Here is a 22740-nt window from a genome sequence, read left to right on the forward strand (position 1 = left end):
TGCAACATTTTACATATTTCTGGGACATAGGAACTGAATGATAATGGTTATTGTCATGTCAGATTAATCTCCAAGAATGGTTCATTTTTGTTTCTGATAGGTTAAACATTCATGTGTGTATGTTAGTAAGTAGTAAATATTTGTATCTCTCTAACTTTGTGTATAGTTTGATGCAGGTGTTTAAGGCTTCCTTAACAGCAACACTACAAGAAATTGCTTGGAGCACTGCTTTGATAGTTGTCTTTGAATATGACCAAATACCTTTTCTTCCACATCACAGTTACCACCCACAAATGCTCTGAAGATGAATTTGTTATTCTAATAAAAATGAACCGTGTATAATATAGGTGTATTCAGAGAGTTGAGCTATTTTTAGAACTGGGAGAACTCAAATGAACCTGTAAGCATTCTTCATTACATGCTTAAAGCAGGAGAGGGGAGGTGAACACTTCAGAGTTTCTGATCTATAAAACCTTATTTGACTTAACAAAAATGTAAGGTATTTACACCTTTTCATCCACAGATACTGTTAGAACATTTGGTTAACCAAAACTGAACTGACACTTTTGTGGCTGATAATAAAGACTGATGATCTAAAATAAATTAGATTGCTGTTTTGCTGTCCTTCAGTGTCAGGGTTGAGTACAAGAGAATGTGCTCTTTCCATCAGTGGGAAATGCTCTTAGGCTTCACCTCCCTCCTTCATCTCACTGGTGCAACTAAGATATGAATGACATTGCTTTACAGCAATAGACTATCTTCTTTTTCCCTCTGCTCTGGATCTGAACTGTTATTTTTTATGAAATGTTGGTCATCAGGAAAGATTGCTGTGGTGAAAGAGCTGTTAATATTTCTGAGCTTTCATAACTGAATTTGAAGTAATTTGTATATACCTTTTATTAAAATATGTTAAATCATCTTCTAAGATTGTAAAATGTATTTTTTAAAAAGTTGATTTTTAATATTACAATTTAAAGTCTCTTCCATTAGTGGCTTTTCTCTCTAAGTGCATGTCTCATACAATGCATGATACAATATAGTGCAGGGTTTTAAAATTGCCTCCAGTTGTTTCCATTCTGATAATCTTGTAGTTGATTGCCAACAGTTGGTTGATGTTCTTCAAACTGAGGTAATGATGAGAAGAATTTAAGGCTTGTCTTTTTTTTTTTTTTTTTTTTTGGCAAGCTAGCTGAAGTGGTTCAGTGTAATTTCTCGATCTGACATGCAGCCAAAGCAAGCTATGGTTGGAAGGCTATGCAGAGAGTTTACATAACTGTATTTCAGATATGAGATAATAAACAACTAAAATTATTCTAATCTTGAGAACAGGGACATGGCACAATGGTAAACAGTGCCCAAACAGTACACCCAAGGCAATAGTAACTTCCTGACTGGGTTTTGTGATGGCTGAGAGCACTGTGAGTGCTCTCTAGCTGGAGATGGGGATCAGGCTGGGACCTCCCTTTTCCTCTGGGGAAGGTGTGAGTGTCCATGTTCATGTTGGTCCCAGCTCTGTCTCTGCCCACTCTGCCTTGCTCCCTCAGGGGCTGCCACACTGGGGTGAAGGACCTGCAGCTCTCTCCTCGTAGCATCCTCCAGATGGCTCATGGCTTGGCCTAACTCTAACCCTGAGTATAACTCTGTTCTGGTATGCAGCTGAGTGGTTTGTGCTGCTGGACTTGCCAGGAGACACACCTGTACTCTGTGAAGAGCTGAATGCAAACCTGTCTAGAGGGTTATCTGTGAACCCTGTGAGGAGTACAGTGATCCATGGGCTGTGTGTGATGCTGTTCAGGGTACTGGAATTGTACCCCTTTGGCTCCAACTGTTTTTAGAATTGCATCCAGTTCACTTGGTGTGAATATCTAATGTTTTGGCCAATTTAAACCTTATTTACATTAGCTTAGTTTAAATTTGGTGTTTAAAGACCTGCAGTTATCTGTCTGCTTTAGAAATTCATAGTGATTTAGTGAGATCAATTTTAAACTGATTTTAATTAAACCAGAGAATTTTTTGTGTTTTTACAGACAAAGCCCATGACTGGCCTTTTTAAATGGCCATGGAATATATACAGTCTTAGAATGACTTTTTAATGCATGGCTGATTTCTTCTGCTGAAGTAAAATTTAGGCTGTTGTATTGTAATTAAACTAGAAGAATTAATTTCTAAAGAAAATTCTGTTCAGTTTTTTGTTCTCTTGCTCCAAGAGTGATTCCTGTTTGTTGAGACTTTTGTTAAGTTACTCCCAGTGCAGCATTTCACTGTCTTTTTATAGTAGACAGGCTGGTGGACTCCATGACCTTTTTTACTTCTGATTTCTGTGATGCTTTTTTTCCTCAGACAAAAGAGAATGTAAGAGACAGCTGGGATATTCTAATTTATGGTGATAGGAAGCAGAATACAGAAGCTTAACTGCAGTCCCATGGTGAGATGTGCCACTATTTGAGTGTATGGAAAAATGTATAAATTGCTTTTGTTGAAGGTTATTTGGAGAGAATGTAATGAATGTTGGGAAAATTCTCCTGGGAAGTTTTGGGTCTAATGCTGAAATTCTTGTATAGGATGTTGTTGGAATGAGGTGTGTATGAGGCCTGTGTTAGGAGTTGCTGAGTAGCTTAGAATATGTGCATATCTGTCAATGTAAAAACTGACAAAGGGTTGTAATTAGAGAGTAATGTTAAATATAAAGAAAAAAATTGGAAATTTGTGTTTTTGAAAGAGCTCTGTGTGGGTGATATGGCTATTTATAACACTGAGTTGATTCTGTTTCAGTGAGTAGAGGGCAGCTAATAGAGGGCATAATTCAACTAGGCATCAGACCCCTTGAAAGTGATTCTGTCAAATAGGTCCAGTCAATATGTTTCTGTGTTAGAAAATGGATGATAGCGCAGAGCTTGTATTCCCATTGATTCCTGTTGTGCAGGACAGACAAATGGAATACCTTTTAACTAGCAGTAAATCCATGAGAAAATGCAAGTAGTCACCATGTAATCTTTTACCAATAATACATGTATAAAAATATACAGAAAACACAGACATTTCATTCCATTCTGATCTCTGTCTTTCAGTGTTCACTGTGATCTTTTTATCTGGTTTGGGTTTGTTTTTTTTTTGTTTGTTTTCATATTCTCTGCAAACAGCAGATTTATCTTTTCATCTATGTAAATAAGGTATGTGTAAGGAAATCAAGTTACTGAGCAGAGGCTGCTTCTTAATGATATTAATACTTCAGTAATGCTACTAAGTATTAGTTTTCTAGGATTGGTGGTTATGCATGCAAAGCTTTTCCTTTAAATTTACATTTTGGACCATAGGTAGTATCATAAATCTAAATGACAACTTGCACAATATCTCATTAGACCAACATCTGCAACCATAGGATGTTACAGCTGGATCTGTTATGGCAGCAGAATCTGAACCACTTGCTACTCATAGGGTTAAAACGTGGGTGTGAGCAAAAGAGACTGAACACCCAGCAACAACAGGTTACGAACAAAATTTCTTTGTGAGTATGCTTCTCACCTTTTTTGGATGCAGATCCAGTCCTATCTTAGATGTGCTTGTAAATTTGAAATCATTTTGGATCAGAGCAACTTAAACCGAGTCTGTGCTTCAGCGTGCTGTTAAACAAGTTGAGAATGAAAAAGCAGAGTGATATTGTGAATAAGGAAGATGATGGGATTCATTGTACCCAGGTTTGTGTCCTGATGGAGGAGATTGTTAGTGAGTGCACATAAAAACAGGTGCAAACTCTTTAGAAAGTGAATGAATATACGCACTGTTCTCTATCTGCAGCATGGTCAGTGTCTTTGTTTTCTTGAAATGGAAAACGATGCGGAACTTGAAATTTCAGAAACAACTGTTTTCAGGTGCTACAGTATGTTAAGCCTAGGAAACTGCAGAAGCACTTACTGACTTTTTCTCCCTCCCTCAGATGATCACCAGCAATTAATGCCAGTGAGCTCTCTTCGTAAGAAGAAGCTGGCAAGAAGACCTGGATACATGAGGCCAGAAGTTCAGCGACAGCTCGAGTTTCAGTCCCTTGGTGCCTGCTCACCGTTGAGCCCAGCAGAGCTCCAGCATGGCAGGCAGCACTGTGGAGGCTCAGAGAGCTGTGCTCTGCACAGACAGTGCCAAAATAACTTGGAGTTCCTGCGCTGTGGTGCAGTGAGTAGTGCTGTGGTTCCTGCTGATGGGGTAACAGCACTGGCCACTGCTGGAAATACACCAGGATGCTGCGAAAATCTTTCATGTTGCAATAGTCCACGGTCAGAAAGCACAGTGATTGGGGATTACCCTGCTGCCACAACAGGCAAAGGGGATGCTTCTGCTGTGTGCTGCACACATCAGAAAAGCCACAGCACTAAAGTGAGCAAGCCCCCAAGCATGTATGCTTTGGATCGGACAGAAGTGAATAACAACTGTGAATATCAAAACAGAGATGGTATTTCTCATTCTGATGGTGCACATGATAGTTTTAGTTCAAGTTTCAGCTTCATACAGCTCTCCCTGAACTCGGCCTCTGGAATAAATGATGTTGAAGGCAAATCTGTGGAGGAAGCTGAGATTGTTCTGCATCCCAAAACCACAGGAAATCTGCAGAAGCCAGAAGAAATGGCTCAAATTCATGAGAACTTGAAAAATTTGTGTTGCTTCTCCAGGTCCGGTGAGGGTTTGTGGCATGAACATGAGAACCCAGTAAATGATAAATTACAGGACTGTGAGAATGTCTCTCTCTCGGATATAGATGCAACAATTTCATATTCTACAGATTCCTCAGATGGAGCATCTGCTGGCTCTTCTGTCACCTCAGGCTATGAAAGTAGCTTTACTGTTAGTGACCATAACTGGGATACTTTGATGAAAAAATATGAACCAGTGCTACAGGATTGCTTGCTTGGCAACCGCACTACATTAAAGGTCAGTAATCTCACCTCGTTTTTCATTCCTCTTTCTCCAAATGTTTTTATTTATAGTGCCAAAATCAAAGTTTATGTAGGAGTTCAGACACTCCTGGCTTTTGTGGCCTTTGTTCAGAGTTTCACAGTAGTGCTCTGCATGATAAAAATGAGATAACAGGTTTTGTTTGGTTCTTAAAAATAGGTGATGTTGTTGCAGTATCCTATTCTATGTTCTACTAAAACTTTGATCCTCACTTTTCTAACATCACACATCAGTTACTGACTTCAATAAGTACCATTTCTTTTCACAGGTGGCTGTTTTGTCTGCAGTTTGGGGTATATGTAATATAAAATTGTGGGGTGGTAAGAACTCTTTTCTTGAAGTATCATGATTTAACAACACTAAACTTTTTAATTGGAAATGTTTAAGTTGAGCCAAAGATTTCTAGGAATGAGGCAACTGTGTGAAAGTAGTCTGGAAACTAGTCTGCAGTCTGTAATCTGATAGGTGCTCTCTCCACATGAAAAGAAATGGGGGTCAAGTCCCTCTTTGTCTCCAGTTGGGAACTGACCCTTTTTTCTTTTGCCCTTCCACCCCAGAGGAGTAGTGGGCTGGTGAGTCAGGAGGCTTGTTCTGCATTTATGCATATTATGCAGATATAATGTGTATGTTGTGCACATTTATACCTACAACATATACAGTCAATGTCATTCACTGTGCTCAGGATAGGGGTGAGGAAACTTTAAGAAGGATCAGCTGTGTTACATTTTCATGATGGTAGGGTGGGCATTGGAGGAAAACCATTCTGAGCTTACCTGATCAAAGGAGCCAAGTCTTGGCTTCCTTGTGCGTGCAGGGAGCAGTAATCCAGAGATTAATATGGACAGAATGGATTTCACTAATTTGTTCAAGGTGCACTGAGTGGGTGGTGGGGGTTTTGTTGCGTGTTTGTTTGTTGGGTTGTTGGTTTGTCTGTGGGGTTTTTTAATTTTTTTTTTTTTTTTAAATTGTCTCACTGGTGCCTGAGTTTTTTGATTGCCTTCAAAAAGACACATGCCTGCTGAGATGCACTGTATTGTCTTTAGGCCTAATGAAAAAGCCTGCTCTGGAGAGACTTTGCACAAACCTGCTGTCTGGGTAAGACAGAAGGCTAAGAAACTTTTATTCTTTCTTTGCTTACCATGACATCTGACCCGGGCTTACGATGCTCTCTGATACTTTCTTTTCATACATGATGTGTGTAGAACTCAAACTAGGTTCTCTTATGTACAGTTCACACACATTGACATGGAGCAATTTCTTTGGTTTCATGCCTGGAATTCCAATGTGCCCATAGTCTGGGATGGTTTGGGAAATTAATTAACTGCAAATTTGGGATTATTTAATGCAATCAAAATAGGAAGTTATTTTTCTTTCTTTTCAGTATTGCTTATTTGATAGGCACAAAAGAAACATTGCTATCTTTAATTTCTGTATTCATTAATTCATTGAATGGAGAACTGGGGATTTGTGCCCTCAGATGTCTTTGCCCTTGGTTAGCCAGTTGTGTGTGTTTAATTTAAAGCACCTTCCTATTGTAATGATAATGAGTAAGTCTCAAAGTTTTCAGAAAGGAGCAAAGGAGACAATACCAAAGTTGTTAAAATTATGCCTTCTCTGTACTTAAAAAGTGATCTTCATCTGGTACACATGTAGGACATGCCATGCTGAAGCAGAAGCAGGTCTCTGATTAGTTGAGCTCCAAATGCCTCCCCAGCCTGCAAACAGAAAGCACTTTGCTGTGGCAGCATCAGTCAGTTTGCCGTGGGCGTGCCTGAGCTGTGGTACCCAAGCAGACTGTAAATGACCTGCCACTGTAGTGCATGATAGAATAAACACTGCCAGCAGCAGCAGAGCTGTACTCTCAGTATAGATGGTTGTTATACATCACATATATGAAAAAAGTGTCACTTGAATCATTTCTACTGCAGGCTTCTTTAAAACTCTATAAAAAGTCAGGCATAAAACACAGAAAATAATTTATGGTGGGGGTTCAGAGCTCCTCCTTTCAGTATCATTCACATTCCTCACCAGCCTCAGTGAAAAAAGATTTGAGTTTCAGGAAGTGGCAACTGAAACAAAGTAAAGCCTAGAAGAAATGGGAATGTATACTGTGTTTTTGTTTGTTTTTCTTGTGGAGCACCCTATAGCCTATTATTAATCAAACATTTTTAGATACTTTTCTGGTTTGATTTTTAAAGTTCTTTTCCTACTAGTCTACTTTCTCATACCATATTTAGAGGGATATCCTGAATTTAAAGGTTTGTGTGTTGATTGTCTCATTTGTACATTGATGTGTAGTCGTGATAACGGAGTGCTTCTACTAAGTTGTTGACTGGCTGTACCTATTTTTCTCTATGCAATTTAGAGTTTAAATATGGGGATTAAATATGAAAGAGGTTCAAGGGGGAGGGAAATATTTTGTAAATGCAGAATGTCCACAGTATGGATTTTAGTGCTCTCGCAAGCACTTTCAGGTTTTGGGATTTTGAGAATATATGCTGCTTCTTTCTCCAGGCTCACCTTTTTCAGTGCTGATAGTGCCTTGTTTGGTACAGGTCATGCATAATTTTAATGAGAAACACATTCCAGTCTTGTAACTGCAGCTGTGTTAGGCTATGGCTGTCGTGGCAATGAAGAGAGGACTAAACCTACCTTCTAACCAATTTCTTTTAGCAGCAAAAACTTGTAAAAAACCTTACAAGTTTTGAGTAAATGTAGAGCTTTGGTCCAGACTCTTGATGTTATCGTAGAGAACCATTAGCATTTGAAATAAAACTTTATTATGGTAAGTTTCTTTTGTAATGTGAGAGACCACTCTATGTGTGGTTCAGGTATTCTTGGTGTTCTGCTTTTTTTCCTCATCTAACATTTGCATTGTGAACTGAAAATGCAAATATCAACATTTTGTAGGTGAGCCTAAATTGTATTTTAGTGAAACTTTTTTTGTTGCATATCAACACTCTTTTCTGACCCATAACATGAGTATACCTGTTCCAAAATACTCATACTGCATTTCGATTTTAGAATGAAATGTGGTTTGCATATGGAAATTTTATATTTGTTCTGTGCAAAACTTGGGTAAAAAAATGTCAGAATGGGCTTGGGAATATACTGTTAGGTACAATGTGTTCAGAAGCAGATGTCAGAATCCTCTAATAATCCTACTTTCATTTATTCAAAGGGTGAAAAATCACATGATTTTTCCTGCGATTTATCCTGCGATCACACAATCTCCTTTGCTTTTCAAGAAATATCATTTGTTATTCTCTGTATGTGTTTGGACTAAAGCCATGCTTGGCTCAAGTCTCTGCAGTTAAGCTGACTTTCAAATAGGTCTGTCTGCTTAACAAATACTAGGCTTAACTATCAAAATTTTGCCATTGTAGTGATGTAATAATCCATTAAATTTATATTATATAGAGGTTAATAGTCTGTATATTTTTTTAATGCAGCTTCTTAATAATTAACTTTTTTTCTTTTCACAGTTAAAATCCTTGATCTTACAGCTTCAGAGGCTTCAGGAAAAAGCAATAGAGGAAGATGACTATGATAGAGGTGAGAATTGCTCCTCCCTACTCCCCACCACATGCTGCTTTTTTCTTTTCTTTCGTTCTTCCTCTATTAGTTTTATTTTGTATTTCCTACATAGCAGTGAGTAGATAGGAAAACTAGTTCAATCAACTGTATTGTTTATTCGGTTGTATGGCAGGAAACAAAGTAGGTCAGCAGCAGGTAGCAACAGTTTTTATTTTCTTGAGCCACATCACCATGTGGGAAGGTTGATATTCAAATACGCACCATCTGGATCAGCTGTTTTGAAGCAGCATGACTAAAAAAAATGCAGAAAAGAGTGAAAGCTTCAAAAAGAGGATGGACAGGCACTGGCTGCTGACAGAGTGAGATTTGCTGCTTGCCACATTTAGTCATGACACTACAACAGAGCTCATAGAAATAAGGTCAGTAGCTATTACAGAAGTGAATGATACTGTCCTGTGGGATTAAGTTGATGTCCACTGAGTTCAATCAAAATCAACTAGAGAATATGGTGGTAATACAGCTGCTGGCAAATATCTATCTTTGAATAATGCTTTTTCTTTGAAATGCCTCATCACTTCTGCTGAACTTTGTGTTTGTGCACGTTAATAATTAAAGCATCTACTAACACACATTGGGTTTCTTATTGAATATTTTTGTATCTGTGTTCAGCTACTCATATTTTGATAATCTCAAGGTTCTAAGTTCTCCCTGCTAGATCTATCTTCAGTTGGAAGAACCTGCAAACATTTCACTAAAATCTGCATGGTGACTTCAGAGAAAAAGGGTGGAAAAAAGACAGCTCCTTTGCTGCCACTTTTTTATTCTTGGCTTTTAGGAATTAGGCAGTGCTCAGACTTGCAGTTTGCCTTTCAAAATTAATGTATGATGCTTTGCACTTGAAGCCATGACTCTGCTTTCTGCCCTGAAAGATGTCCCCAAGATGATGAAAATGTGTTTTAATAGTGTCTGCAGGGTGGGTGTGTAGTTCTTTTGCAGGAGTGGTTCTGTTGGCCTCCTAAAGACCTGCCTGTATATAGGAGAAGAGTCTGCTACTGTCACAAGTCATTCTTTTAGTGTGGCATCTCCTAAAGGGGAAAACCTTTAGGTATGTTAAAATTTGAGTATGTAGTAGATACTTACAGGTTTAATCTCTGTCAAATAGACATTATTGATGTGTGTGCTTTACATGTGTAACTCTCATAACTCTTGGTTTTAAGTGCATGTGTGTTGAGCTCACAGCTGGAGACTTCCCAAGAGCTGTGTACTCGGTGTGCATGGTTACTGCAGATTCCAGCTGGAATTCTCCAGGCAGTCAGCCAGTCAGACAGCAGTATTTCAGTGTATCAGGTGTGACATCTCCATGGGATGCAATCTAGTCATTGACCGCAGGGAAAAATTATGAATTGTGTTGAATCTCTCACAGAAAACTCTTGTGTAGTTTTCCTGGGCACTAGTCTGGTATCCTTAAAACAGGACCAGTCTTCTGTTGACCATTACTTCATCCTTTTAACCTTTTCAATTCCACCATAGTTATCAAGCAGGGTTAGCACACCTAGTTGGCACAGAGGGTGGTTTGTGGAATCCTGCTTTAATTCCCCTCGGAAAAGTGGTCTGGCTGAAAAGTTATTTCACCAGGTGCTGTAGGCACAGAGAGAAAAAATGCTAAGTAGAATCTACAGATGGGATTGCTGTTTTCTGTGCTAAGACTGACATACGCAGACAGAAAACATTTGTCCTGATATGGGGCTAGGTGCTGAGATGCTTGAGATTGACTTGGGTTCTTCCATCCCTTTGAAAACTAGAAGTCCATCTTGATACTGTTGTTCTCAGAAAATGGCATGCTACATGCATGTATGGGACCAGGCATCCTTAATTTTATCAATTCCTAGCTTTTGAGTCCTTGTCCTTTCTGTCATATGCTTTCTGTCATACTGGTCTTTGTTCCACTTCGGATACAACTCTCAACTGGGGGTTTTTTTGTGACTGCTTTTCATTATTTTCATGGTAGCTGATCTAGCTTCCTTAGTTTTCCTTTTGTGAGACACAGGCAGTATATCTTCACGGAAAGAGTTGCACAGAGAAGGTGCAGTGCTACAAGGAGAATCAGAGCTGTGACCCTCCTTCCTCATCTTGCAGTGGCAAAGCTTTCCACTTTTGCTTTTAGAGCTATGTTGCTACTCCTGATGGAGAACAAAGTCTTCCCTGTTGTGAAGTTTGAAAGCTTGTTAGAGTTTACAGGTTGGCTCAGTACCAATTTCTGTTCAAGTGAAATCTGTAATTAGCCTTCTTTAAAGGGATCTTATTGCCAAATATTGCTAGCAGGGAATGGAATTGCTAAATGTGCAGAGCTGTGATGTTGGGGCATAAAGGCAGCATGTTATCAGGGAGTGGGAGAAATGGACATGGTGCGTGGGGAAGACAGAGGACATTTTAACTATAATGCTAGGAAGAAAATTTCTGATCCTGTAATCTGGGGAATGACTTTGAGTATAGGGTGAGTCCTCTGTTAGAAGCAGAACCATTTTGAACCAGAGATGATGATAATGCTGTGTGTGGTGACAGCACAGGTCTTGCTCATTTGGGAGCACTGCAGGGGAAGGATAGATCTAATGTGATGTGAATAGCTGTGAAATGCCCTGGACATGGAAGAAGTAAGGAGAGGGGAAGGAGAGCAGGTGGATAAGGGATATGAGTAGGTAGATTCCCAAGTGGAAAATTAAATTGCCAATTAATATATTATCATGTGTAACTATTGCTTGGGTAGTAGAGTCTCCTCTCCAGATTCATAGTGAAGAAACTCGAGAGATTTTCTGATTCCAGCTCTTCAAGAGTCATCTAGTCTTGCAGGGAAGGCCTCTTGGTGGGAGGGAGATGTGTTAGCACTGAAAACTCCTGTAAGTGCTCAGAATTAGTTTCTGCTGTCTGATGCTGCAAACTTCACACCTTAAGGAAAGGCGAGCATCACAGGTTTGACATTGTTGCTTTCCTGCTGTACAGAGCTTTTTGAAAGCTCCTGTAGTTTATGGTAACCATTGAAACTGAATTATAAGTAAAGTGGTACCCCTACAGAGAGGGAAAAGGGATGCACTGTGGCAACAGGACTAGGAAATGACACAGAAATAAAGGCAAGCTTTTCCCCCTACAAAACCATGGACAAATACCTTGTTGCAAACAGGTCAGGAAAAAGGATGTATTTGTTTTTCCCCCTTGCAGAAACATGGGATAAATGCATGCTGCTTGAGCTGTTAGCGAACTTGGTGTCTTCCAAGTTAATGTTAATGAATTAGCATTTATGTCCTGAATGAGGGATGATTTTTTTAAGGGCAACCACAACCCTCCATTGTTGTTTAAGAGACAAGGGAATGCCTGTTTAAGTCTTCAGCTTGTTTCTTCCTAGTTTTTCCTTTCTTTAGGTGAATCTATTTTCTGTCTTCCTCCTCCGCTTAGGCTTGAGAGGTGCACAGCAGAAATTACTCTTGCCATTGCTTGTTTACCGGTGCTGTGCCTTCTGAAAGACCTGCCTTGGCATGGTTAGGGTGTTGATGTAGAGGTGCTTCAATCAGTCATTCAGATAATTACATTTTTCCTACACTTTCTGGCAGTGCCATGTGTGTGGGGTGGGAGCTGTGTTTGTTCCAAGAGCGCTGGAGGCTGCTTGGGGCTGAGACTAACCCCGTGTCCCACACTGGTGCTCATTTGCTAGAGGTCAGGGTGCTGTGAAACCTGCAGGGTGTTCTGTCTTCAAGCTGTAGCTGTCATGGATTGTTTCAAGTGCAGATGTTCCTCAGCTGTGGAATGGCTGTGTGAAATGCATATTCAGTGAGACTAATCTCCTCAGTCCTGGTATAATTTTAAATAGGAACTGTTAGGATGTTATATGTTTCATTGGTCATTCTGTTTTTAGGCGCTGAAATATCAGGAAACAAGTGATTTTTTTTTTTTTCTGTATTTACTTGTGGTCTCCTCTTGATGGCCATATTACTGTATATTTTCAAAGCAGGTACTGTACCATGGGAATATAAGCATTTTGCCTTGCATAGCATATAGGAAAAATTGGTCTGTTCTCTAAGGATCACTTGGAGTGTTGTCATGGCTCATTATTCATGATGGAGCTTGACAGCTCCAAGGTTAAACACACTGCTCAATACAGGAGGAAAAAAAAAAAAAGACTGTGTATTTTGTGTCTGTGGGAGTTATGCTTGCAGTGAGAGCAAGTGTATTTTGCTCAGTACAAATCTATTGCCCAAACATTTGAAAACCTTTTTCCTGTTCTTTGCTGCTTGAGCTCCTCAACCTTGCCTGATGCAAGAAGCAAATGGGTTGGTAACTGTCAGGACCAAATCTTGCTGCTGAGCTCCACTGCTGGCTCACATGCCATCTTGTTACTTAGAAAAAAGTTTCTGCAGAGCTACTGATTCTTTGAAATTGTTATAATTATTTTTTAAAGAAAAATATTCTTTGCTTGCAACTGGTAGGGAATGCTAATTCCCTCATGGAATCAGATTATATTCAGAGTTAGGATTGTTCAGTGAAGGTCATTGAGCAGACCAGAGCAACTCATCAGTCCAGCATGACAGGAGGAGCACAGAAATCTTTTTGCCTGTCGTGGCAAGGTCTATCCTATCTCAGCAATAAAGCTTCATGCTGTAGATACATTTAACGTAATGTGAGCCCTTCAGTTATTTTACATGAGTTCTCAAAGGATGAGCTATGTGAATTGGTGAATGGCCGTGGACTTGTGTGCTATGTGCTCTGCAGAAAAATAGTATTCGTGTGTTTTTTCTTTATTTTTTGCTCTTTACTTGTGCTCTTTAAGACCTCTTAATACCAATTATGCTTTTCATGTCAGGATCTGCAGGCATCAAGGACAGAACCCTGAGGTGTATAGGAGTTCAAGGCTTATTTTGCACATTTTCCTTTAATGGCAAGAATAGGAAGGGAAAGACTTTGTAGCTGTTAGTCTCCTGTGGGTTTACACTGTAAGAGGTGCTGTTGCTCTCTTGAACCACCTATTTGTTTTAAGGCAACTGCAGAGAGAGAAAATGATGGAAAATCATGTTAAGTTATGCCTGGGTTGAAAAATGTTAAGTGGCACTCAGTGGAAGGCCTTGGCCACTTCTTACAGTGGTACTTACAAATGCTGAATTTTGCAAAAACTCTGAACACTTGGCCAGATGTGTAGGTGTTTGGTCTTTACAAATTTCTTTTTGCAGTTTAAACTGGAAGGGTATTTATCCCAGTTTGAAGTACTATTTCTAGTTGTAGCTCTTAAGCATTTGAACTAACTTGATATTCAACCAGGTGGGTGGTGTGTTGTTCTTTTTGTTGTTGTTTTTGTTTGTTTGTTTTTTAGTTTCTTTTTTCTTGGAAGAGCTGTTTGTAGATGAGGGTTGGATAGAATCCCTGCTTTACTGTGCTTCTATTATTTTGAACTAAAATGCTTGCATGACAGATGGCTGCTATAACAGGACACAGAAATGGAGGCAACTTGGCTTCTTTCTGAGGAAGGACAGGGAATTTGAGAGAAGCTATATCTGGAAATAACTCTCGAAGAACATGTTGCTTTGGATTGGACTTGTTTCAGGGTAGCACGTACCTTTGGAAGTTAAATCTTTAAACTTAGCTATGTATTGAGTGAAACTCTCTAGCTGAGTTTGCTGACTAAATAAGGAGTGATGAATGCTGGAGGAGCAGAGCTGCTGTGACACAGGAGACTTACTGCAAGCTTGTAACTTGCAGTTGTAGGCTACTGACTTATTGGGTGGGTTTGGGGTGGATGGAACAAATAGGGCTTTCTGTTGTGCTGCACTGTCAGAGCCTTGTTTCATCACTAGCTTGTATAAGTTTCCTGAAATCTGTGGGTACATCTTCTGGATTTCATTTTTCGTTTTTATAACTTTCTGGTAAAGCTATTAAGAGGATGGGGGAAAAAGGACCTGTACAAATTCTCAAACCCATATCTTTGTTGCATGGATTATCTTGTCTTACTCTGAAAATTCAAATAACCTCCCTAAAAGATGGAGTTTTTTTGATGGTTAAGGATAGTAAGCGCTTATGTGAAGTATAAATTAGGCTTAATTTACTTTGCAACAAAACAGAGGCAGCACAAGCCTTGCTCCTCTACCATCTTGTCTGTGTTTCTCTAAGATAGCAGACTTAAATGAAAAGCTAGGTCTTTCTGCACATACCCATTCATTGCATGGAGCTAGTTGAAACCATTGACCAAAATGCTATTGTTCAAATGCTTCATCTTGGCTTCTGTCCACAAGCAGCAGTAACAACATCACTGTTTATTTTTATTTAATCTGTGTTAGGCCTATCCAGTTGTTATTGTGTTTGGTTTGTTTTTTTCTTTTTTTTTTTTGATCACAAAACTGAGCAGGAGTCACAATTTAAAGGTATGAATTTCCTTATCTCACTGTCAGGTAGACAACTGGAAAAGCTTTTTTTTAATACCAAAATAATATAGTAGTGACAGTGCTTATAAGAGGGAGGTGTGGTATGCATTTCTGGGTATTTTGACTTCTTGTTTTTACTCATTACATATGAAACACATTCATCTTCAGCAGGTTCTTGAAACACTTTTGATATGAATCCTTATTTTAGACCAGTTGTTCTGTTTCACATAGATGAGTGTCTTTGAGGTAGAACTGGATTTTGCTGTTGGTCTGGTTATGCTTCCACATTGAAAATGCAGTCATGTTTTCTGTATCTCTAATCCCTTAGCCAATATTGGAGTGAAAACTGCTGTAGTCATGCAGTATCTTGCTTAAACTGTGCAGCCTAAATATTTTTAGGAAGTTGGGAGTATTTTATGGGATTCTACTATGCTCTTGTATTTTAATCTTGGCCAGAGTGAAGAGGTTCAGCTATGTCTTGTGTTTCTGGAAGCTGCTTGACAAAAGGAAAATTGCTGAAGTTTTGGCATACAGAGTGCTTGGAAGCTTTTTCTGCTGCTGGCCATCTGCTGTCTAAAACTGACACTGCCGGCCACCCTCCTAGGGTAGTCAGGCTCTGTTTCTCAGTCCATGATGCAGCCAAGCTGTTCCCAGACAGCCTGGCTAGTCTTTTACAAACAAACAGCAATGACAAAAATATGAACAAAATAAGCAATTATGGATAATTTAAGATCTTACTTGCTGAATTGCTGTTTGAAGCATTGGGTTCTGATGGGTGTAACTTGGGAGAAGTGTTGATGTGCTATCTGGACAGTACCCACTGAGTGAGTGACATGGCTCTCCTGATACCCAGCCAGCCCATCTGCTTACTTTGCACTTGAAAACAAATTTTATATTCAGGACAGACTTATCTTTCCCTAGCTCTTTGGAAATATTTTCTCCAGATAAGAAAATTGTGTTTCATTTGCAATACAACCATTGGAGACAGCATGGCTGTTAATTCAACCAATGACTAGGAATTGATTTTGCTGCCCTTATCTTACACTTAGGATATAAAAATTTTAAGAGAAGGGGAACACCTGCTCTTTTCAATTATTATCTGCTTAAGAAATGACTGGACATGGGCAGAAACTCCTAGATGTCTTAATAATGCAATTTTTGTGTGAAATTTGATTTAAAAAGATGCTGAATGAACATGACTTCCATTTGAAAGCAAACATGAAAGTCTTCCACAGTGAGTCCTCTGTGGGGAACTGATAATGCTCCTTGCTGATTGTTAGATGGTGTCTGGTCAAATTCCTTTACAGGATGTTTTTATTGGAGATCTCTGCAGCCTTTCTATTGTTTTCAAACCTTCTCTGCAAAGTGACATTGCCTTAAATCAATTAACTTCTGCTTTGTCTTCAGATTTCCCTTCTCCTCCCTGTCCACCTGTACAGGCCAAACTGCTCATGCTGGGATGTGTTCATAGTTCTGCAGATGTGTCTGTGTATCAGAGATGCCTCACTGCCCTGCCTTTGGCATATACAAGCTTCTGTGCGTTTCTTTCTTATCCTTGGCCTGTAGAAGGTAAAAGTAGCAAATATGGTGTTTTGTGAAGATTTTTAGTGCTCTTAGAACAGCAATAGGGTTGTGGTAGTAAGCATTAATCAAAAAGGCCATGTGGGAAAATTTCAAATTCCTAGCATTCTTATACAATAGCATATGTTGGACAAAGACTCAATGAGTCTATAGGAAATGCCAACTGTGGGAACATCCAAACTAGTGTCAGGTAATGTGATTTTTAAACATCTGCAGTTGATATCAGCCTAGCAATTTAATACTAGTTGAGATTCTTGGTAGGTTTTGATTTATAGTGTGGAAAGTAATTGGGATGTCTTTGTTCTCGCTGAGATTTTTTTTTTAAGTGGGAAAAAGTAGACAAAATTAATAAGTTGAATTGTTTTGATGTATGGCAAAGGTGGAAAAAAAGCAAGGTGAGGTGCTGTAAACTAGAGGAGTAATTCTGACATGGTGTTGGAACCAAATACAAATGAAGATGTACAGCCTTTTTTGTTTAGAACACTGCAGAATGTACTATTGATCTGATTTATTTGTGGGTGTTCATTCATGTGTGCCTCTGGCATTGCCAAGTGCCCTGTATACCTCCCTGCTAATAACAACTCCCTGGAGAAATAACATCTTGGAGAAAAGGCTTTAACTGCTGGGGTTCCTAGAAGCTCTCCAGGGGTCATTCAGCTTCTTGAGAAAGTCAGGGGAAGTAAAGAACAAAACCCCTTTGGGTTTATATGTGCTGTGGCACCATACAGAGAATCTGTTGCATTGCACCAAAGTGTCAGGAGTGTGTTGTATATTGAAGCATTTGGGATAATGGTCTCAAGAATAAGATCTGTTTATAAATGAGTGGGGTTTTATCTGATTTATTTTTTCATGATGGGCTCTACCTGAAATGTTTCTATGCTATTCCAATATCCGTCCCTAAACTTGGAATAGGCACAGCCTATTCTTGGATGGTCTAAGATCTGGAATTGCAATATCTAAATTTCAGCCATTCCAGTTTCTGCCACTTGCCTGAAGAAACTTTCAAGGGGCATGGTGCAAAGAGGTTTTACCTGATGTGTTCTGAAAAGCTGGTGTACTTGAGTAATCCTGAGTGAGAACACATAGGAGACAGTCTTGAATTTGACAGGAGTAGCAATGTAACTTCAATACTTGATAAGCACTCTTGAACAAATGTGTTTTATAAGATTTTTGCCTAGCTCTGGGATGTCAGTTGTGCAAAATATGTGGGAATTTTTTCTTTGTTTTCCTTCTTTTGTGTTGTGAGGCAAATGAGATTAGTCTTTAACTATAGGTGCAGGTGCTGACCTTCTGGAGTTAAATACACTCATTCTCAGTGTGGGATTTTGCAGGGCCATGGCTTCCAGGCAAGGTTTGTCACAGCCTCTTTAGGAGTCTGACCATAATCAGGTAAGCTTTTAGACACACTGATGTGGAAGAATTTGCATGCCTGACCTGAAGGTTTGTCTTACTGTTCTTACTTAACTAGTTGCCTTGGCTGACTAGTTAGCAGGACAAGCCTTGTACTACCTATTTTGTGGTGCTGTGATACATGTATTATAGGCAATAGTGTGGTATTGTGATATATGTGAGGGGAAAAGACAGCTATAGCTTCGCTTTACAAAATAGTAGACTCCATGCTTGCTTTTGAAACTTCACAGAGAGGATATGACATTTGCTTCTCTAAAACTGTCAGCTTGGTGTTTTGTAGTAGTTGGTAGCTGATAATGTCAAGTAAATTACCACTTTTACCTGGTTCATTAAATCCGAATAACCAAGAAAACATATAGATAACTAAAATCACTAGCTAGGAAGGGTTTCTTTTTATGAAAAAGAAATACTGATCGCTTATTAGAAAATTGGAAATTCAAAAGCAAGTCATTTGGAATTTCCCATTGTACACACCAGTAACAGTAAAAAAAAAGTTGCTGAAATAAAAAATATTTTTAGAGACTTCTGGAGGAATTTTTATTAGCAAAGTTCTTCTGAAAGCACAGGTAGAAAATCTGCTGTTACTAAATGGTGTACTTTTTTTTCATCTTTAGTTTTCCTTGCAGAGGTGATGATCAGCCATGCAGTCACCCCAGTGATCTGTCACTTTCAGAGTTGTGCATATTTTGAAATGAGTCATGGTATCAGAAAAAGGCATATAAATAGGGTTGTGAATGTCACCCCGATTCTTGGACTTAATTCTACTTTAGATGTTTTTTAAGCAAATTATTTTTAGTCCTAGGAGTTTTATAGTTTTAAAGTAAAGTGTATGATTTAAAAACCCTTCAAGCAATACAACCTGTAATTCACCTGTAAGTGAATTTTTCTTGTGTTATCAAACGAGTATGAAATTCTCTCATGTATTTTTCATTTTTTTTAAATAAAGGCTATGGTGTAATGGCATGGTTTTTGGCTGCAGCTCTGCACTGGGCTGAAGCTGGGCTCTTTTCAGTCTGAATCCTGAATGACAGCAAGAACTTTCTTAGTGGGAGCCATTTAAAATTAAATGGCTCTCTTAATTATGAACACGTAGGAATGCAGAGAGAAAAGGTTACTGCTGTACCCCTTTTTACAGCACAGTGCAAAGCCTGCTAGTAGAGTTATTGCTGAAAAGTCCTCATCTATCAAATACCACTCAGGGGGAACCAATTTTTTAATTCTTTATCTGAGCAAGAGTTAAATTGATGAACTGGAAGCAAAAAGCTCAGTAGCCCATTAGTAGTTCTACTGAAGGATTGTATTTACAGGTGTAAGAAAGTAGCTCTGGTGACTTAAAGAAGCTACACTGATTCTGACCTTCTTCAAATGTGTACAAGCAGTATCTGCTGCTCTGTATTCACAGACCAAATGCCATGCTTTGTTACCCATGTTCGTAGAGAATCTGCTGTCCTGGTAGCCTTTCTAAGAACAAAAAAAAAAAAAAGGAATAAAACAAAAAGCTCAGCTCTTTTAAGTGCACAGCAGTAATTAAAATCAAACCCAAATTAATATTGAAGTGCAGGGGCATTGGTTTGAAATATTTTCGTGATGACCTTTACTTGCTGGAGGGAACACTTTTCAGCAAGAGCTGAAATAGTCCTGTTCACAGCCAGGCTTCAACAGCTGGTTATTCTGGTGCCATCTAATAACGAGAAGGAAAATAGTGAGGAGTTCTGAACAAAGAGGTTCTGGTCAGACTGTGTCACTTGCCTTGCAGAACCTACTGTAAGAAGACTCAAGATGTGTAAGTATGTATATTTAAAAAAAAGAGTGAGTGAACCTGCCTGTCACTTTATACAAGAGGTGTTTCTCTCTGCCCTACCCTGCTTGCAAAATACCTAGGGTCTTCCTACCTGTAGGTGTTGTATTAAGAGACCCACTCAGGCTTAATATGTAGGGCAGCCTTACATCCTAAAATTATTCCATTGTTATTGTTTCTCTTGGAGAAAAGCAAAAAAAGACAAAATGCCCTTTCCCTTTCAGTCAAGCAAGGAGAAGGCAAGGCTGCCTGTGTGTGAATGGCTAATGCTTCACTAGTGCAAACAGATGGGAGTTACTTGGGAACAGTGTGGGCAGCAAAGCAGCTGAGCTGTATTTGACTTACTTTCTTTACTTGTGACATGCTTGTTTGTTGAATGTAGGAGAAAAAATATTCATTATGTCAAAAAATGTGAAATGAAGCTTTTTTGGCTTGTTGAAGTTGAAGTGCTGGAAAATGCTGCTTTTGCTCAGATGAAGAAAAAACAATGAATTTGGTTCCTATTCAAGCCAGAGCTCAGTTCTGTGATGGCTGCAGGAGGCTGTAGATCTTGTGAGGGCTGGAATCCTTCAGGGGATAATCTAGCTGGCCTGGTTCTGCTGGACAAGCATCTCCTGGGCTGTAGCTTGAAGGAAGAGAACTTGAACTTTGTCTTTAACAGGCCTGTGCTGAGAGGTTTCTTGTACCTCCGTGTGTGCTCCTGTAGGGACTGTGCTAGTAGTGATATCTGCCGAATTTGCTGGCCTCCCTTGTGTGCAAGCAACATCGTTTCTCCCATCTCACTGAAGTCAGAGGCCTGGTTTGCCTTGCATGCTTTTAATTTGTCTAGAAGCTCTTTTTTTCCTGCTTTAATTTTATAATGTGTAATTCCTTAATAGAAACCTCCTTGTGAACATCTATAATTGTTCAGAGTCAGTGCTGATAACAGCAACTAATCCAACTGAATGTTTGCTTACTTAATTTTAATTTCAGAAGTTAGGAGAGATGGAAAATTACTTCTTCAGGGAAGTGTACCCTCCTTGCTTCTAAACACTCCTGGCTCTCCCTTTCCTGAGAAGCAACCTTTTCCTCTATGTCTGTTAGAAAAGGGAACTTCTGTGCTCCCAGTTCCCTGCTCTGGAGTCCAGTGTGCTGCTTGGCCTTCTGTACCCTTCCCCAAGTCCATTCTTTCTGCAACACAAGTGGGCAGGTCAGTGGTTTGTGTGCCTTCCCCACTGCTGCAGCAGGACCCTAGAAACTATTGTGTTCTTAGCCAAGAGCAATGAGGGTTTTTTTAATTTCTTTCATGTAGGGGAGATACCTTTTGGGTTCACATTTCTTTGTCTGTAGGAAGATATAAAGAATTGTTTGGATGGTTGGTTGTTCAGGTATGTTTAGTTGATATCTATTAAATCTAAGGAGAATCTTCTTTCTCATGGTTTTTTTTAATACAATCTTAATTTCTTTTCCCCTATCCAATACAAAGTTACGCTTCCTGTCTGCCTAAAATTACCAAAGTCCATTTTTAATATCCAAGATTTATCTGTCTTGTAATGCAACAGCACATGTTGTTCCTAATGTCTTCATTGCCTACCTAAAAGAAATATTGCTAAATGTCACCTGGGGTACAGAATGTTTTAAGTATCCTTGGGAAAGCAAAGAAAGCATTTATATAGCCCTGATAGGTTACCAGAAAGTCTCCCTTTACCAAAGTAGACTGGATAACATTTGGAAAAATCAAGAAAACAGTGTGAAATACTAGACTTTTTTTCTCAGTTCTCATCAGCAGGCCAATTGACCCTTGACAGTTGGAGGTCTTTTTTGAAGTGATGTGGAGCACACAAATCTATCATCTTGGCTTCCAAGCAAGTAGAGAAATGATACTAGGGTTAGTTAAAAGTCACAAAAAATACCAGTCATCCCTTCTATGCAAAGGGGTTTAAAGTAACAACCCAAACCAACTTGCAATAGAGAGATAGAGACTTCCTTGATGTTAATATTCTGCTCAGCCAAGATTAACTAACTGCTGCAGACTCATTTTGAAGTTCAGGATGAAGCTGGTGCTATTCTTATTTCCAATCAAAGAATGCTCTTAGGAGCTCAGGGTAAGGTCAAAAAGTTGAATGAATATTTCATCGCTGCCAACTCTCATGAAGTTCTGGACTGGCCTGCTTTACAACTTTTTCCCACTTTACTCAGTACTTGTCAGGCCATGCCTGCACACCTGGAATACTGTGTTCAGTTTTGGTCTCTGCTATACAAAAAAAATGTGGACAGGCTGTAAAGGGACCAGAGAAAGACCATAAAGATGACCAAAGGATTGAGAAGCCTTGAGAAAAGAAGGCTATGGGGGAGATCTTGTTACCGTGTTCCCATATTTAAAAGGTGGCTACAGAGAAGATGGAGAGTCACTTTTTGCAAGGAATCACATGAAAAGATAAGGAGTAATGGGCATTAATTACTCTTAGATACCAGTTGGACACAAGAAAAATTTTTCACAATGAGACCAGTCATTGGAATAATTTCTTTAGGGAAGTAAGTGGTGGATTTGCCAATGTTGGATACGTTCAAGGTTCAGCTGCTCAGGGTCCTGGGCTGTGCATCTCTAAGAGGGATTGGATCAGGTGATACTTGAGGCACCTTTCAGCCTGGTATTCTATTATTGATTCTGCGTCCTTCTATTGGTGGGGGGAGCCTAATTTGGCCTCAAATACCTGTTTGAGAAGCATCTTGAAGATCTGGGATATGTTTAGCAGTATTATGATGTGTTCAGTGCTGTATTGCTTATGCATAGTCTGTGGAGGTGATGCTGTTGTCACGTTTGGTTTTTGATCAGTATTTAAATGGCCTCTTCCTTTATTGCTCAGCTGCTTCCAAGCATAAGCAGCTGCTTGTTACTGAAATCTGTGGGGATGGCCATAGTGGAGAAGGAAGTGCTAATTACCAGGATGCACTGGTGAGACCAGTGGGAAATACAGATCTGTCAGAATTACTGTCTCTGGGTGGATTTTGCACTCTGGTGTTTTGCACTTGTTCATTCAGAAATACTCTGCTTGGGGTCCCTTCCTGGCAAAAGGGCTGTCAAACAGCTAT

At 39.3% G+C, this 22740-nt stretch overlaps 1 protein-coding gene across 5 annotated transcripts in view; it reads left to right on the plus strand.

The window, feature by feature from the left end:
- The window catches only part of DISC1 (DISC1 scaffold protein), a 188545-nt gene that overhangs the window by 15352 nt on the left and 150453 nt on the right, over positions 1-22740 (plus strand). For 4 of the 5 annotated variants that reach the window (XR_014850833.1, XM_085055473.1, XM_085055476.1 and 1 more), the window contains exons 2-3: positions 3935-4920; positions 8430-8499. Coding sequence is in view for 4 of the 5 variants with exons in the window: in XM_085055473.1 (XP_084911599.1) it covers positions 3935-4920; positions 8430-8499 (1056 nt within the window). In the remaining variant the exon portion in view is untranslated. Of the gene's footprint in view, positions 1-2340; positions 2426-3934; positions 4921-8429; positions 8500-22740 lie in introns of all 5 variants that reach the window. The other variant, XM_085055474.1, reaches the window with a different exon arrangement.

The sequence above is a fragment of the Lichenostomus cassidix genome, chromosome 3 (genome assembly GCF_008360975.1).
Source record: "Lichenostomus cassidix isolate B80296 chromosome 3, HeHo_3.0, whole genome shotgun sequence".
NCBI lineage: Eukaryota > Metazoa > Chordata > Aves > Passeriformes > Meliphagidae > Lichenostomus > Lichenostomus cassidix.